General features: G+C 40.4%; 1 protein-coding gene across 1 annotated transcript in view; it reads left to right on the top strand.

The window, feature by feature from the left end:
* Positions 1-14,082, top strand: part of LOC124558354 (heparan-alpha-glucosaminide N-acetyltransferase-like) — a 329,129-nt gene that overhangs the window by 313,999 nt on the left and 1,048 nt on the right. Inside the window, exon 13 of the mRNA XM_047130906.1 lies at positions 13,677-13,789. Within this exon, the coding sequence (XP_046986862.1) occupies positions 13,677-13,789 (113 nt within the window). The remainder of the gene's footprint in view (positions 1-13,676; positions 13,790-14,082) is intronic.

Below are 14,082 nucleotides of genomic sequence, written 5' to 3' on the forward strand. Positions count from 1 at the left end.
CAGCCATCCTGATTTAGGTTTTCCGTGATTTCCCTAAATCGCTTCAGGCAAATGCCGGGATGGTTCCTTTGAAAAGGGCACGGCTGATTTCCTTCCCAATCCTTCCCCAACCCGAGCATGAGCTCCGTCTCTAATGACCTCGTTGTCGACGGGACGTTAAACTCTAACCACCACCTTTCCAACTCCACACATATGTGTGGCAACTTAGGACCCCATACACTCACATTGTGATTATCCTCATTTCCCAACAGATGGAAAGTCACTTCATCATTGAATATCAAAGTTCCTGCAAAGTCATCATTGTCTTTCATAGCTTGCTACTTTTGGGTACAAAACTCTAATCAGTAGCATAATTGTCTGGAGTCAGGTGTAGTAACAGTTGTGAATGGTAGGGTTTGAAATGCAAATGCTGTCGCAAAACATTTAACATTGTTTTTTGTGGAACCCCCAGTTCACAGCTTGCATGAATTGTTGATTCTTTTGGTTTGTGCACAATGCTCTCTTACCTGTTCCACGATTTCATCTGAGACATGTGGTTGCCCCATTCTTTAACCTTTGGACAGACACCCAATATCATGAAACTGGTGGAACCAATGCTAAGTGCTCTGGCGACCAGGTGCAGCTTTTCTGCATTTGCATATGAATGGAAGCTGAATGCTTGACCTTCGCTCCGCATATTATAACACACGAAAACTCTTCTCCTGCATTGACACCATCTTGTAGAGTGCCATCACAGGCCTCCCACTTAGTGCGCATGCGAGTCACAAGGCAAGCTTTTTAAACTTGGTAAGTGTATCCATATTTTCATTTATCACCTATCTTTGTACATTGTTTACCAGTCTATATGCAGTACTTTGAAACCCAGTGGATTATTTAAGCTTATCCTATATTTGAAGGCTGTGTTGCATGGTTCCTGTGTTACACTCACACTCAAAGTAAAAAGTTATCATCTATATAATTCACCCCCCCCCCCCCCCTCCCCATTAACCATGGACCTTTACGTTGGTGGGGAGGCTTGCGTGCCTCAGTGATACAGATGGCCGTACCGTAGATGCAACCACAATGGAGGGTATCTGTTGAGAGGCCAGACAAACATGTGGTTCCTGAAGAGGGGCAGCAGCCTTTTCAGTAGTTGCAGGGGCAACAGTCTGGGTGATTGACTGAGCTGGCCTTGTAACACTTATCAAAACAGCTTTGCTGTGCTGGTCTGTGAACAGCTGAAAGCAAGGGGAAACTACAGCTGTAATTTTTCCCAAGGGCATGCAGCTTTACTGTATGGTTAAATGATGATGGTGTCCTCTTGGGTAAAATATTCCGGAGGTAAAATAGTCCCCCATTCAGATCTCCAGACAGGGACTTCTCATGAGGACGCCATTATCAGGAGAAAGAAAACTGGCGTTCTATGGATCGGAGCATGGAATGTCAGATCCCTTAATCAGGCAGGTAGGTTAGAAAATTTAAAAAGGGAACTGGATAGGTTGAACTTAGATATAGTGGGAATTAGTGAAGTTCGGTGGCAGGAGGAACAAGACTTTTGGTCAGGTGAATACAGGGTTATAAATACAAAATCAAATGGGGGTAATGCAGGAGTAGGTTTAATTATGAATAAAAAAAATAGGAGTGCGGGTAAGCTACTACAAACAGCATAGTGAATGCATTATTGTGGCCAAGATAGACACGAAGCACACACCTACTACAGTAGTACAAGTTTATATGCCAACTAGCTCTGCAGAGGTTGAAGAAATTGATGAAATGTATGATGAGATAAAAGAAATTATTCAGGTAGTGAAGGGAGACGAAAATTTAATAGTCATGGGTGACTGGAATTCGAGAGTAGGAAAAGGGAGAGAAGGAAACATGGTTGGTGAATATGTGTTGCGGGTAAGAAATGACAGAGGAAGCAGTCTGGTAGAATTTTGCACAGAGCGTAACTTAATCATAGCTAACACTTGATTCAAGAATCATAAAAGAAGGTTGTACACATGGAAGAATCCTGAAGATACTAGAAGGAATCAGATAGGTTATATAATGGTGAGACAGAGATTTAGGAACAAGGTTTTAAATTGTAAGACATTTCCAGGGGCAGATGTGGACTCTGACCACAATCTGTTGGTTATGAACTGTAGATTAAAATTCAAGAAACTGCAAAAAGGTGGGAATTTAAGGAGATGGGACCTGGATAAACTGACTAAACCATAGGTTGTACAGAGTTTCAGGGAGAGCATAAGGAAACAATTGTCACAAATGGGGGAAAGAAATACAGTAGAAGAATAATGGGTAGCTCTGAGGGATGAAGTAGTGAAGGCAGTAGAGGATCAAGTAGGTAAAAAGAAGAGGGCTAGTAGAAATCCTTGGGTGACAGAAGAAATAATGAATTTAATTGATGGAAGGAGAAAATATGAAAACGTAGTAAATGAAGCAGGCAAAAAGGAATACAAACATCTCAAAAATGAGACTGACAGGAAGTGCAAAATGGCTAAGCAGGGATGGCTAGAGGACAAATGTAAGGATGTAGAGGCTTATCTCACTAGGGGTAAGATAGATACTGCCTACAGGAAAATTAAAGAGACCTTTGGAGAAAAGAGAGGCACTTGTTTGAATATCAAGAGCTCAGATGGAAACCCAGTTGTAAGCAAAGAACGGAAAGCAGAGAGGTGGAAGGAGTATATAGAGGGTGTATACAAGAGCCATATGCTTGAGAACAATATTATGGAAATGGAAGAGGATGTAGATGAAGATGAAATGGGAGATACGATACTGTGTGAAGAGTTTGACAGAGCACTGAAAGACCTGAGTCGAAACAAGGCCCCAGGAGAGGACAACATTCCATTAGAACTACTGACAGCCTAAGGAGAGCCAGTGTCCTGACAGAACTCTACCATCTGGTGACCAAGATGTATGAGACAGGCGAAATACCCTCAGACTTCAAGAAGAATATAATAATTCCTATCCCAAAGAAAGCAGGTGTTGACAGTTGTGAAAATTAGCAAACTATCAGTTTAATAAGTCACAACTGCAAAATACTAACACGAATTCTTTACAGACGAATGGAAAAACTGGTAGAAGCTGACCTCGGGGAAGATCAGTTTGGATTCTGTAGAAATGTTGGAACATGTGAGGCAATACTGACTCTACGACTTATCTTAGAAGAAAGAATAAGGAAAGGCAAACCTACATTTCTAGCATTCGTAGACTTAGAGAAAGCTTTTGACAATGTTGATTGGAATACTTTCAAATTCTAAAGGTGGCAGGGGTAAAATACAGGGAGTGAAAGGCTATTTACAATTTGTACAGAAACCAGGTGGCAGTTATAAGAGTCGAGGGGCATGAAAGGGAAGCAGTGGTTGGAAGGGAGTGAGACAGGGTTGGAGCCTCTCCCCAATGTTATTCAATCTGTATATTGAGAAAACAGTAAAGGAAACAAAAGAAAAATTCAGAGTAGGTATTAAAATCCATGGAGAAGAAATAAAAACTTTGAGGTTTGCCGATGACATTGTAATTCTGTCAGAGACAGCAAAGGACATGGTAGAGCAGTTGAACGGAATGGACAGTGTCTTGAAAGAAGGATATAAGATGAACATCAACAAAAGCAAAACGAGGGTAATGGAATGTAGTGGAATTATGTCGGGTGATGCTGAGGAAATTAGATTAGGAAATGAGACACTTAAAGTAGTTAAGGAGTTTTGCTATTTGGGGAGCAAAATAACTGATGATGGTCGAAGTAGAGAGGATATAAAATGTAGACTGGCAATGGCAAGGAAAGCGTTTCTGAAGAAGAGAAATTTGTTAATATCGAGTATAGATTTAAGTGTCAGGAAGTTGTTTCTGAAAGTATTTGTATGGAGTGTAGCCATGTATGGAAGTGAAACATAGACGATAAATAGTTTGGACAAGAAGAGAATAGAAGCTTTCGAAATGTGGTGCTATAGAAGAATGCTGAAGATTAGATGGATAGATCACATAACTAAGAGGAGGTATTGAATAGAATTGGGGAGAATAGGAGCTTGTGGCACAACTTGACTATAAGAAGGGATCGGTTGATAGGACATGTTCTGAGGCATCAAGGGATCACAAATTTAGCATTGGAGGGCAGTGTGGAGGGTAAAAATCATAGAGGGAGACCAAAAGATGAATACACTAAGCAGATTCAGAAGGATGTAGGTTGCAGTGAGTACTGGGAGATGAAGAAGCTTGCACAGGATAGAGTAGCATGGAGAGCTGCATCAAACCAGTCTCAGGATTAAAGACCACAACAGCAACATATAATTCATCACCACCTTACCAAGGCAGACTATGATTTGGCATCCTACTGGGGCCACCATGGAGGGGGGCAGTTGAACAAAACTTATTAATACTTTCTTGGAACCCTCTCACTAAGGTATCCAGATGTGACAGATCAACAGGATTTTGGGTTTTAGAGCTCAAAATACTTCATAGAACTTTTGACTTCAAGTAAAGAACTATTGCTTGGATTTATATCTCTTCCTGTATGCTATTTCCCATAACTAAGATGTTTATTACGCCTATTTGACACAATTTGTATTTTAAATACAATACCTAGACAGTCATTTATAAAACAGTTACTGATCATGCAGAAGACAAACAAGTCAGAAGCATGAACTCTGGATTTCACTAACATCAGAAGTACGCGATGTGTAAATGCAGTTATGGAAATAGAATGGCATTTTTGTAGAAAGAATGATATCATCACTAACAAAATAAACAGTCAGATATAGTTCAGCAGTTACCACGAAATCTGTAGCTGAAAGCACTGAAAAATCAGATGGTGAATTGAGTTAGCAAAACTGTAGCTGAAAGCACTGAAAAATCAGATAGTGAACTAAGTCAGCAAAATTGTACTTCCATGGTTTTCAGAACGCTTGTACCCAGAGATGATAATTTAGTTTTGTAATTAACGTTCTTGAGTAATTATTGCTTGCTGCCAACAAAACTGGTGTACATCTACATACATACATACTCCTCAACCCATCATATGGTTGATGATGGAGGATACCTTGTACCAACACTAGTCATTCTCTTTTATGTTCCACTTGCAAATGGAATGAGGGAAAAACAACTGCCTACATGCCTCTGTATGATCCCTAATTTCTCTTAACTTGTATCATGGTCCTTACACAAAATGTAAGTTGAGGGCATTAGATTCGTTATGAGGACAGCGACAAATGCAGTTTCTCTTAATTTTCTCAACAGTATTTTGCAAATAGAATATCTTCTCTTGGTAACAGATCCAGCATCATGCCCCTGAATTTAAACTATCAACGAACAGCTACCTGAAACATCCTTTACAAATTACAATCGGGTTGTGTCGTGTTTCCTGTTTACAAATGTACTGCTGACCTTGTGTGTGTGTGTGTGTGTGTGTTCTTAGTTGTGCATGTGCAGTTGCTACAGTGCCAGTAGGGGTGTACATTTCTACTGCCTCCTGGTGTGTTATGAATTTGGCAGTTTTCAGCTATTTTTGTTTCATACTTGCAATGACTCTTAGCAGCTAAAATTTTGACAGTGCATTTATTTCGTTGTCTTCTTTCTGTGTAAAAAATTTCAGGGTAGGTTTCGACACGTCTTATTGGACCATTCCCTTGTCAGACACAGTACTGCTCTAACCAAATCATCAGTTTGAAAGTTGATCCGGAAGTTTGAAACCACAGGTCCTGTCTCAAATGTTAAAAAACTGGACAACCATGCTCTGTTCAAAAATAAGAAAATATTGCTGTTGTGCATGGCAGTGTGACCATAAGCCCCAGAAAAATGGTTCACTGACAAGCTCAACAATTGAATTTATGACCAAGTTCACTGTGAAACACTTTCAGAAGATCTCAAAATGCATGCATACGAGATTCAACTTACCCAAGAGTTGATGTTTGCCGATCATGGAAAGAGACATTGATTTATGCAATGGATCTTGGCTTGACAAGCAGGGAATGAGAACTTCACAAAAAGAATAATATTCTCAGATGAGGTGCACTTCCATCTCAGTGGCTTCATCAATACGCAGAACTGCAGAATTTGGGGTAACTCAAATCCACGAGTGACTGTGGAAGGTGAGATGCATCCAGAATGCATGACTGTGTGGTGTTGGTTCTGGGCAGCAGGAGTAATCGGCCCGTATGTTTTTGAAAATGATGAGGGAGCTGCTGTCACTGTGAATGCTGACCATTACCAAAACACGCTTTCTGAATGGTTTTTCCCTCTTATTGTTGAAAATGATGATTTTTCATTTCAGCAAGATGGTACGACATGTCACACATCCCATGAAACAATTGCTGTGCTGAGTGAGAAGTTTCCTCAAAATATTATCTTTTTGCGTGGCAACCAGGAATGGCCTGCCAGATCATGCTATCTTATGCCTTGTGATTTTTTTTTGTGTGGATCTTTGAAATCAAAAGTGTAGGTGAGCAAACCACAAACAATGCACCAATTGAAGGATGAAATTAAAAGGGTTGTTAACAGCTTCCCAGCAGATGTCTGTGAACACATCACCGAGAATTTCAACTAACCCATTGCTTGTTACTGTGCAGCCTTGGGTGGTCATATGGAGGGTATAATTTTTCATACAAAAATGGGAGAAGTTATTTAATGTTTGTGGAAAAAAACATTACATTTTCAATAAATTTTGTATGTTATATAGCACTTTAATATTCATCCCTACTTCCTGGACACCCTATATGTACAATATGTTTAAAACATCAGGGTTGTGATTTCCATCCTACCCTTTTGAGGTTTGCCAGTTGGGCCCCAAGTTCCAAAACTGCTCCAAAATTATTTTAATATTCAGACCTTTGGGTCAGTAAGCCTCTAGAGCAGAATGTAGGTTTTCAATTGGCTATTTTCTGTTAATACTCATAGAGCTTGCTGCAAGGTGCTTCTTCTTGTCGACACTTTCAGAAGGTCTTTCCAAAGGCGAGTAAGGGAACAACAACCACCCTGTGGAAATAATTTTCTTTCAAAATAACATGGTTATCCCAGGCTACCTCCCATTTAGTTGGATAAGGGAATAAAGGTCAATTGTCTCCAAGCTGGAGAACAGTCTCCATCACTCATAAGCCAGTAAACCAGCAGTGGCATTCATAGTAGAGTTCGGCACTATCCGATGGTTATGGGCCATTTGTTATGTGTTACAGGGTGATAATAAAAATTGTATGTATGAGAGAGAGGGGTGGTGGGTGGGGGAGGAAGGGAGAGAGAGAGAGAGAGAGAGAGAGAGAGAGAGATGGGCCATTAATTTAAGTATAAATCACTGTATGATGGAGAAAAACCTTAAACAATCATGTAAATGAGTAGTATGTTGCCATTCTTCTAAAAAAATGGTGAGGGTGCAATTATGATCCATGAAATATGCAGATAATTAGCTACCACACTCATCTTTTCTGTAAACTGATTAATCTTGGAATCTCAAGTAACATTATCTTATTGTGCCTTCAAGTTCATTCATTTATTCAAGTAAAATTTACAATTCTTGGGGAGAGAAATTGTCCTTAAACAGTATGAAAATTGAACAACAAATGTTTTTAACTGTTATTGTGTTGGTGTGGTCAGGATGCATAATTAGAGTCCAGTGACACTTAGAACAACCTATTTATTTTGTAAATATAATAGAGGGAAACATTCCACCTGGGAAAAATACATCTAAAAACAAAGATGATGTGACTTACCAAACGAAAGCGCTGGCAGGTCGATAGACACACAAACAAACACAAACATACACACAAAATTCAAGCTTTCGTAACAAACTGTTGCCTCATCAGGAAAGAGGGAAGGAGAGGGAAAGACGAAAGGATGTGGGTTTTAAGGGAGAGGGTAAGGAGTCATTCCAATCCCGGGAGCGGAAAGACTTACCTTGGGGGAAAAAAGTACGGGTATACACTCGCACACACACACACATATCTCCATCCACACATATGTGTGGGGGGGGGGGGAGGGTAGCGGGGGTTGGTGTGGTACTTAGTGTGGCAACAGCGAGAGATTTCTGTGCACATTGGAAATGCGCCCCGTGTGGTAGTGTGGTAGGACCATAAATCACTGGTGAAGCCTGCTGGCAGTCACATTGTCATGGTACAACGTTCCAGGATGGTGAAGCGCCGTCAGGTGTGCTCGAACCCACGTGGTTGAGAAACTGGGCGACAGATCTGGTAGTTGAGCCTGGTGAACTTGATGTATAAAAATGTCCGGTATTAAACTGTGAGGAAGGCAAAACTGGCATAGCTTGATAGCAGTTGACTGCAGGTGTGTTTTGCACGAATGGCAGCATTGCACACGGTGTTGCACACTGACGTTGCGGTGCGTAGAGGATCAAAGCACATGTGTGAATTTGGGTCCCTTTGAAAACTACACAAGCGTTCGATCGTTACACGATTCTGGAAATTGTCCACTTCACCTTTCATATGTTGGTGTGCACAGTCTGGCGACACGAAACCTGAGTCCATTGTTTGAGGTAACGGCGTAACACTTGGCCGTTGTAGAGCTGCAAAGTTTGAGGTTAACTTCATTGGAGATGTGAATCACTGTCCGTTAGCGGCAAAACAACCATTGGCAGGGGATTGGAGTTGCCTGGTAGTAGTAGCTGAGCCCCCAAATCCTTGTATAAAACATTGGGTGAAGCGCCATCGGCATCGAACGTAAAACCTGTTGATTACACACAGCCTGCACAGAAGTTGTGGAAGATGTAGAAACTTCGGGGTCACCAATATGGGAAACGGGAATACGGATAACTGTATATGCAACAAACTGTTCCCATAAATGTCTATACATACATATATTTCAGCACAAAGAAAGATACACATATACACTGTACAAGGTACAAAGGCTGACTCGGACATTAACATGGTGACTTGTCAGAGCAGTTAGAGTTCAGAGATCATACTTTATGTCATTGATGTGACCTATCGATGCCACAAAGTGTAGAATAATAGCAGATGGTGATGTCCCAACTTGCTATGCTTCTCACTGACAAGTACACAAAAAAGACTGGAAACTTTATGAGCTTTTGCACACATCCTTTGGTGAGCTACAGTAAACCTACAACATACATCCAGAAAACTCTGAGACTCTTTATTTCTGGCTTACATGCAATGTAGCTGTGGTGGCAGTTTGAACTAACAATTGTAAACAACAGACATGCATTTGACCAGTCAGTGTTAAGTAGTGGGCCTGTGATAGTAGTGTGTCAATGTTGTGTTACAATTCACATTGGAAGAATGAATAAGCATCTCTAAATCATGTGTTCAAGACACTCTCCAGAAGAGAAAAGTGTGTGCAAAGTTTGTCCTGCACACCTTGACTCCTGAACAAATATGATAATGTGTGGATGCCAGTCATGACTCGATTGCTTTTCTGGAAAATATCATGATGAGTGACAATACACCTACCACAAAATGGCAAAGTGCTGAATGGGTTGCTGATGGTTCATCAAGACCAAAGAATGTGCACACACCAAAGAAGGACTTTTCTGATAGTTCTGTGCATTTTATTCAAGAGGGGAGTACTATTCAGAACACATGAAGCATTCAGACCACCATCTTAACTTTGCTCTATGTTTTATTAATCAAGCCTCGAAACTGTTTGGACCGATGGGGTACAGAAGCACATGCATGCCCACACCCACACACTCTCTCTCTCTCTCTCTCTCTCTCTCTCTCTCTGTCTCTCTCTCTCTCTCACGCAAATATAACTCACACACATATGATCATAGTCTCTGGCAGCAGAGACTGTGGTCATGTGTGTGTGAGTTACATTTGCATGAGTGAGTGTTCCGACAGCCTTGTTATTGTGTCTGTATGTGACTCAGCATCTCTGCTATATGGTGAGTAGCAGCTGTCTTTTTCATAATATTGTTACATTCCATCCTGGATTTTACCTTGTTTAACTTTTTATATTCAATTTTTTGACACCATTTTTTGTTAAAATGAATTGAAATTGTCAATTGTGAATATTTAGTTCAAAAATTAATCAGTTAAGTTATTTTTACTCCATAATAAACCACAAGCTATCAGTTCTCTCAGACATATCACACCCAAGACTGTGAGCAGACCACTATGGCAAAACAAACTGGAAAATTTGAACACAGTGCTGGCGTTTTTGGCAACCACAGCATCTCTAAACAGGTTAGGCATTGAGTTGGACTGCGCTTGGTTACACGTACGGCTATCTCAGCTCTGCTTCAGCTCTGTGAGAGTTTGTCAATCATAGTGGCTGGTGAGTGGTGGTGTGGCAGTCTCCAGGAAACCCATGACCAGATGTTTTCTGTGGGTGTGACATTTGGGGTAAATGTTGCTAGGGCAACAGTGGAACACCTCTGTATAAAGATAGGCCAGGAAAGCATGGACAACTTGTGGTCTTGCACCATGTTGAAAGGTAAAGTTATGGAAATTTAAAAGATAGGCCAGAGCCTTAGTCCTTAGCTTGTCTAAAGTGTAATGGGTGCAGCTGAAATTACAGGGTGTTGTGTGTGTACCCAGTGGCACCCCATACCATCATACCAGGTGCTAGATATGTGTGATGATGTCAAATTCAATATGGCTGCATTCATTCTCCTTGGAGACACCACACATGGCTACATCCATTGTGATGTTGTACACAGAATCTGGACTTGTCTGAAGAGATGATATACAGGCCACTGCTGCATCCAATGTGTTCACACCAGTGTTGGCACACCACTCTCTGTTGCCATGACATGGGAAGCTGCAACAATGGTCACCCTCGTGACAGTCCATGATGCTCCATACAGTGTCGCACTGCCTATGTGGATACTTGTGTTGATGCAGAAAAGACCATATCCTCACTTCAAGTTTGTGACTTGGCTGTATGATAATGCATGAGGTTGAGCATGACCCTCCTGAACCAATACCATATTCACATAACAATCATGGGATCCCAAGCAACGTGAGCAGCAATATCATGAACCATAAACTGCAGTCTTGATAGGCTATATCACTGCCACTATCAAATTCCAGTACTTCTTACATGAGGCATCACATGAGCTTGTTACAAACAATCAACATTCAAATACAATTTCTGAATGAGAAACCAACTGTGTAATCTTTCCTTATATAAAATTTCTGGATGGCATTCCTTACCTACTTTGTGTGGTTGTGCTGAAATGCTGATCATTTACATATGGCAGTATGTAGTATATTTCGGGCCACTTTGATGCCTCTTGCATGCCATCTTTGTGGTGTTGCAATTATATGGTCTGCAGGGTGTTGTGGGAAAAGCACATTCCAGCTGAGATTTATTGGAAGAATATTAAGAAAAGGTAATCCTCTCAACCTTTTCCAATTCATAGGTATTATTCATCTGTTTGGAATTCTGGAACCAGAAACTTCCTGTCAGTGTAAAACTGTGTGCTGGACCATGACTCAAACTTGGGACCTTTGTCTTTTGTGGACAAGAGCCAAGCATGACTCATGTCTCCACCCCACAGCGTTACTTTCATCCATATTCTGGAACTTTGGAAGAACTAGTTAACATTGCCAGTATGTATTATAACACGAGTTTCCACATTTACACTGGTATCAGTAACCGTGAGGCTATTGTAACAACAACGAATGCCAAAGTACAGAGGGTAGAAAGATCTATATGTTCGATAAACTATGTTGAGAAGCAGTAGTGTCATGTCTCAGTGAGGAACTTCAAACTTTTAGCTCAGAAAGACCATGCAGAGGAACTATGGGTCACATTTAAAAGAATAGTTGACCATGCATTGGACAGATATGTACCCAGTAGAACAGTTCATGATGGGAGGGCTACTCCATGGTACACAGTCACTGTAAAGAAACTTCTAAAGGAGCAGGATCTATTGAATAGGAGGTGTAAATCAAAGCACAAGGCTATAGACAGAGATATACTGAATGAAAGTCAAAGGAGTAATCCATGAAGCCATCAGTGACTATCATAGCTTCACAAAACAAAAAGAAATTCTGGTTGTATGTAAAGGCTACTAGTGGAACCAAAGTTAAGTGTCCAGACATTCGTGGATGAGATAGAACTGAAATTGTGGATGGCAAAATAAAATCAGAAATTGTTAATTCTGGTTTTATTGATTGTTTACAAAGAAAAAGCCAGGAATATTACCCTAATATAATTCTTGTAGCACTGAAAAGAAGAGTGAAATAAATATTATTGTCAGTGGTGTTGAGAAACAGCTGAAATTGTTATAAATGAACAAAGCCCCATGGCCTGATGGAATCCCTATCTGATTCTATATCCAATTTGCAGCTAGTTTAGCTCCTATGTTAACTATAATCCATCATAGATTTCTCAAACAAAAAACTGTGCCCAGTAGTTATAAGAAAGAACATTTCTCACCCGTATATAGGAATAGTAACAGAAGTGAGTCACAGAACTACCATGGAATATCCTTCACATCTACTTGTTATGGAATCTTATTTCAAACAGAATGACCTCCTCCATGCCAACTAACATGGATTTTGAAAGTGTCAATCATGTGAAACCCAGCTCACAGTTTTCTCACATGACATGCTAAAAACCATGGCTTATGGGAGTCAGGTAGGTGCAGTATTTCTTCATTTCCAAAAAGCATTTAATGCAATACTATGCCTATGCTTATCAAAAGTACAACTGTATGGCATATCAAAATAAATTTGTGACCAGATTGAGGATTTCTTGATAGAGAGGATGGAGCAAGTTATGTTGGATGGAGAGTCAGTGGCTGATGTAGAGGTAACTTTGGGTGTATGCCACTATTCATGTTGTACATTAATGACCTTGTGGATAGTATTAGTAGTAACCTCAGATGTTTCACAGATGATACTGTTATCTATAATGAAGTGTAGCTTGTACAAAGATTGGGAACTTGCTTTAAATGCTCAGAAGTGTAAAATTTTTGCACTTCACAATAGGAAAAAAAGATGTAGTGTCCTATGATTATAACATGAGTGAATTACAATTGGAATCAGCAAAATCATGCTAATACCTGGTTTAACACATTGTAAGGACATGAAACACAGCAATCACATAGGCTCAATTCTGGGTAAAACAGGTAGCAGACTTCAGTCTATTTGTAGAATACTAGAAAAATGCAACCAGCCTACAGAAGGGATTGCTTACATATCACTCATGTGCCTCTGCATAGAATATTGCTCATGTATGTGCTACCCATAGTACCCGTACCAGATAGAACTAAAAGGGGACACTGAACATATACAGAGAAGGGCAGCACGAATGGTCACAGGTTTGTTTGACCTGCAAGAGAGTGCCACAAAGATGTTGAAGGAACTTAGCTGGTAGACTCTTCAAGGTGGACATAAATTGTCCCGAGAAAGCATACCCACAAAGTTTGAATGATGACTCTAGGGATATACTACAACCCCTACATATCGCTCCCATAGGGATTGTGAGGACAAAATCACACTAATTACAGCACACAAGGAGGTATTTAAATGGTCATTCTTCCTGCACTCCATACGTTAATGGAACAGGGAAAGACCCTAATAACTGGTACAATGGGACATACCTCTGTCATGCACTTTACAGTGGTTTGCAGAGTATGGCTGTGGATGAAAGTAGATAGAGAGTGTGTGTGTGTGTGTGTGTGTGTGTGTGTGTGTGTGTGTGTGTGTGTGTGTGTGTGTGTGAATATCACTTAGGGTCATGTTTCTTCCAACATGTGTCTAACACTTTCACGTTACTGATTGTAGGTCACTGTCCTTTGTGCTGGTGACATCATGCTTTGCATTCTACCTGCTGAGTTTTTGCTACTTCCTGATTGATGTCAAACATTGGTGGAGTGGAGCCCCATTTTTCTATCCTGGTAAGTTTCTACACTTGTTTGCAGGAAGAGTACAAGCAGCCTGTTTTCTTGTGAATTTCTTTGAAGTGGCACTTGCAACTCACTCGGGCAGTTTTAAAAAATGGGAAAGAAAATTAAAATAGACAATTGATTCCCTAAAAGTATAATTATTTTATCTGTAACTTATAGAAAGAAATAGTGCAGATACACTATTTGATTAACACTTTGGAGACCACACCTAGCATAACTCGGGCCACAGTTTTGTGTTAAAAAGACTAAACCTAAGTCGGGGAGCAGTTTTCTTGACACATGAG

This window comes from Schistocerca americana, chromosome 1 (assembly GCF_021461395.2).
Source record: "Schistocerca americana isolate TAMUIC-IGC-003095 chromosome 1, iqSchAmer2.1, whole genome shotgun sequence".
NCBI classification, from domain to species: domain Eukaryota; kingdom Metazoa; phylum Arthropoda; class Insecta; order Orthoptera; family Acrididae; genus Schistocerca; species Schistocerca americana.